Source organism: Mandrillus leucophaeus, unplaced genomic scaffold (genome assembly GCF_000951045.1).
Source record: "Mandrillus leucophaeus isolate KB7577 unplaced genomic scaffold, Mleu.le_1.0 Scaffold153, whole genome shotgun sequence".
Lineage (NCBI taxonomy): Eukaryota > Metazoa > Chordata > Mammalia > Primates > Cercopithecidae > Mandrillus > Mandrillus leucophaeus.
The window spans coordinates 564,295-568,561 of NW_012101510.1; the positions used below are offsets into that span (position 1 = coordinate 564,295).

At 42.3% G+C, this 4,267-nt stretch overlaps 1 protein-coding gene across 1 annotated transcript in view; it reads left to right on the forward strand.

Annotated features, from left to right (window-relative positions):
* Positions 1-4,267, forward strand: part of NCOR1 (nuclear receptor corepressor 1) — a 195,160-nt gene that overhangs the window by 174,280 nt on the left and 16,613 nt on the right. Inside the window, exons 40-41 of the mRNA XM_011975291.1 lie at positions 894-1,037; positions 2,772-2,914. Of these exons, the coding sequence (XP_011830681.1) occupies positions 894-1,037; positions 2,772-2,914 (287 nt within the window). The remainder of the gene's footprint in view (positions 1-893; positions 1,038-2,771; positions 2,915-4,267) is intronic.

Sequence of the window (4,267 nt, forward strand, 5' to 3'; positions counted from 1 at the left end):
AGAGATAAATGGGTGGGAGCTAAATAGTGTGTCTATCTTATATTATTCTTACCAAATGGTATCCAGAGAAAAAATATAAAATTGCAGAGAACCCCTCTGCCATAATACAGTGTAACTAGAACCTATGTTGACTCTCACGCCTGTAATCCCAGCACTTTGGGAGGCCGAGGTGGGCCGATCACGAGGTCAGGAGATCGAGACCATCCTGGCTAACAAGGTGAAACCCCGTCTCCACTAAAAATACAAAAGATTAGCCGGGCGTGGTGGCGGGCGCCTGTAGTTCCAGCTACTCGGGAGGCTGAGGCAGGAGAATGGCGTGAACCCGCAAGGTGGAGGTTGCAGTGAGCCAAGATCACGCCACTGCCCTCCAGCCTGGGCGACAGAGCGAGACTCTGTCTCAAAAAAAAAAAAGAACATAAGTTGACTCACCTGATAAAACTTCTTGGGTGTCAGTTTAGTACTGAAGTCCTTTATCTTTAACTTGATGATGAAAGAACTGGTCAGTCATGACTCAAAATAGGTAGGAAAACCTCAATAGGTGGGAAACAAGGGTTTTCCTAAGGAGCCAAGGGTGGGATGGCGTCTGACGTTGAAGGACATGTGGGGAGCCTCAAGGACGCAACTTCTGCCACTGCTGCTGCCTGGGCAGCACTGTCTGATGACGTGACTCCTGGATCCACGGGGTGTGCATGGGTCAAGTGGCAGTAACACAGTGGTTTTTGTTTGTTTGTTTGAACTATGTATATAGTGAATACCTGAGGTAACTTTTCTTCTGATAGAAATTGGCAGCTTTTGCCTCTTCTCCTGAATGAAGTCATGAGTTAACAAGTTTCTGTTTAGGTAAGTCTCAGGTGTGCCTTTGAAACACAATCTAATATTTCACGTTACAATAGTAGGCCTGGAAAATCCCCAGAGAGGAGTCACGTCTCTTCGGAGCCCTACGAGCCGATCTCCCCACCCCAGGTTCCAGTTGTGCATGAGAAACAGGACAGCTTGCTGCTGTTGTCTCAGAGGGGCGCAGAGCCTGCAGAGCAGAGGTACGTGCACTTCCTAGTGACAGCAGCCATTCGTGGCGCGGGTGCTTATGCTTTAACATTTCCTTCAGTTGGTGCCATTTTTCTCCTTTGGGCTTTTATGTCTGGATGGCATTCTCAGAGGATCATTTGTCTCTGTTTTCCTACTGATTTAATGCTAGTGGATCTTAGCAAAAAGAAAATATTTATAATATCATATTTAAATAGGTTAGAAAATATTTGTTCATTATTCTTGAAATTAAGTCTTTCTAGATATTTTTTAAAATGTTTTTGTCTAGGGGAAAGGGTCATCCATTGATTCAGCCAACATTTGAATGCTTACTGTATACCAAGCACTGTGGACTCTGAAAAGATTTAATGTTACCTATTTCTAACCCTGACCCCAACCCTATTAATTATTAAATTATTATCCCCATTTGACTAGATGCCTTTGAGTTGGCTCCTTTCCAGTCAATCTCCATACCTCCACCTGGGTGATTTGTCTACAACTCATGCAGAATCCAGCACCCAGTCTTTAGCATGGCATCTGAGTTCTTGCATGACCAGGTGTATGCTGCCCATTCAGCGTCACTTCCCTCTGCATCACCCCTACACTGGAATCTCTGTCCAAATCATGTTGTTTATTGTTCCCTGAATTCCATAGTCATACAGTTTGCCTAATGCTGAACCCTTCACTGGTGCGCTGAAAGCTAGACCTGTCACTTGCTCATGGTCGTACTGATACTAATGGGGAAGGGCCAGTTTTAAACGAAGGTCTAACTCCAAATTGCTAGTGCCTTTCTTACAATGTGTTGCTATTAATTTATTGCATTTATTCTTAGGGAGCTAAACAGATATTGGTACTTTTCAATGAAATGAAGAAAATCCATTTTTGGAGAGGGAGTGATGTTCAATTTTATTATACATTTACGTCTTTCCCCCTATGTTTATGAGTGTTTTGAGGACAGGGACCATGTCTTATTCCTGTTCCTATCACCTTAATTATCTTTCCTGGCATAGAGTAAGTGTTCTTGTATTTGAATGATGAATGAATCCACATGACTGGATTAGGCTGCCAATAACCTATATTCTCTGTTCTCAGCTCTGGCTCTAGCTAGATCCTTGTGGCCTTGAGCTGTTAGGGGAAACTTGTTTTTTAAAATGTGTTAGTATAGGAAGCTGCCAATAAAATATGAAACTCTTTATATTAAACTCAGCTCATTTGTTAGGTGGCTTGAAATGATTGTTAACAAATAGGCAGTTTTATTCCTATACTGTTGTGTTCCAGTCCAGCTGTTGATTGCTTAGATATGAGTTCCTGCTATTTTATAGGCAAGTGTGCTATTAGTTTTAATTGTAGTTTACTTAAAACTAATTCTAGTAAAATAGTTCCCAGTTTAGGTGGCAACCATGAATATATTAATGTTTGTGCTGTTAAGAAGGCATCACGATAAGCTGTTTCTGAGTTCTATTAATATTCATTTGCTACTTCTTCATTCCTTCCGAAGAATTTCTGCTCTAGATTATCTCCATTCTAATTCTAATTTTATGATTTCATTTTGAGAGCTAAATCCTTTATCCTCAAATGATGTACTAAGTGGTTTATGATTACATACTGTTTCTTAGGGCTGTAACCACAAACACGGGATGAGGAGGCAGTAGTTTTCTAAGTACTCTCTGACTGTTGTTATCATTGATAGGAATGTCCCCAGGATTAGGAGTACATGGTTGTAATATACTTAACTTTGGCCCTAACAGGAATGATTCCCGCTCACCAGGGAGTATAAGCTACTTGCCTTCATTCTTCACCAAGCTTGAAAATACATCACCCATGGTTAAATCAAAGAAGCAGGAGATTTTTCGTAAGTTGAACTCCTCTGGTGGAGGTGACTCTGATATGGGTAAGTGGGATTTCTTTCATGAACCCCAAATAAAACATGCATTAATAATGATCTCCAGTGTTGCCTCTCCTATAATGCTTGAGTTTGAAGGCTCTTTACAGGACATCTATCCAACACATCTGATCCTAGAGTTCCTTCTCAAGTGTCTGCCAGCCCGTGAAGAGTTCTAATTAGGAAGCAGGAGTTCGCTCCTTTCTGAAGCTGTGCCATTTCTCTTTGAAGGAATCTGTGTCTAGGTTACTTTTCTTTACGTGGGACTGGATTAACTCTCCATAGTTTGTTTTTCTTTCTCCCCTACCCGTCAGTCTTCCTTTTGTCCATTTGGGCCCATCCCCACATAACATCTCCTCAGATATTTGAAGACGTGTCTTTCAGGAGTCCTCTCAATCAATGTCCCCAGTTTCATCAGCTGTGCATCACATGTCCTCATTCTTAGTACCCCTACCATCTCAATTATTCTCCACCAAAAACATGTAGCCTAGCCTTTCACTAGGTTTCGAGTAATACAAAATAGAGTAGTGTAATATGATCTATGCTAAATTCATCATTTTTCGCCTAAGACTATTTAAAGTAGCATTTAAACTAGCCTAAGACTATTAGCTGTTGTGTTGGCAGCCTGTACACTGTTAAGTTATGAAGTACACTGTTAAGTACTTAGTATGAATGTTGATGTCAAGGTCTTGGGCTACTTTTAATTCACGCCTTGCCCTCGCTCTACTTTTGCAATAACTAGCTCCAAGTATAGGACAAGTCCAAGTCCGTCTGTGCTTGCTCCAGTCCAACTACTTTTTCTACCCTACCGGTGTCTTTCTGGGCTTGAGTTGATTCATTCACTATTCATATGCAACTCTGATAAACTCACAGTGTAAAAATACAACATTGGCCAGGCACGGTGGCTCACACCTGGAATCTCAGCACTTTGGGAGGCCAAGGCAGGAGGATTGATTGGGCCCAGGAGTTCCAGATTAGCCTGGATAACACAGGGAGCCCCCGTCTCTACAAAATATAAAAAACTAGCTGGGTGCAGTGGTATACGCCCCTGTAGTCCCATTTACATGGGAAGCTGAGGTGGAAGGATCGCCTGAGCCTGAGAAATTTGAGGTTGCAGTGAGCCATGATCGCTCCAGCCTAAGCCACAGAGTGAGATGTCTCAAGAAAAAAAAAAAAAATTACAAAAATTGTCTGGGTGTGGTGGCTCACGCCCATAATCCCAGCACTTTGCAAGGCCAAGGTGGGTGGATCACCTGAGATCAAGAGTTTGAGACCAGCCTGGGCAACATGGTGAAACCCCGTCTCTACTAAAAATATAAAAATGAGCTGGTCATGGTGGCGTGCGCCTGTGATCCCAGCTAC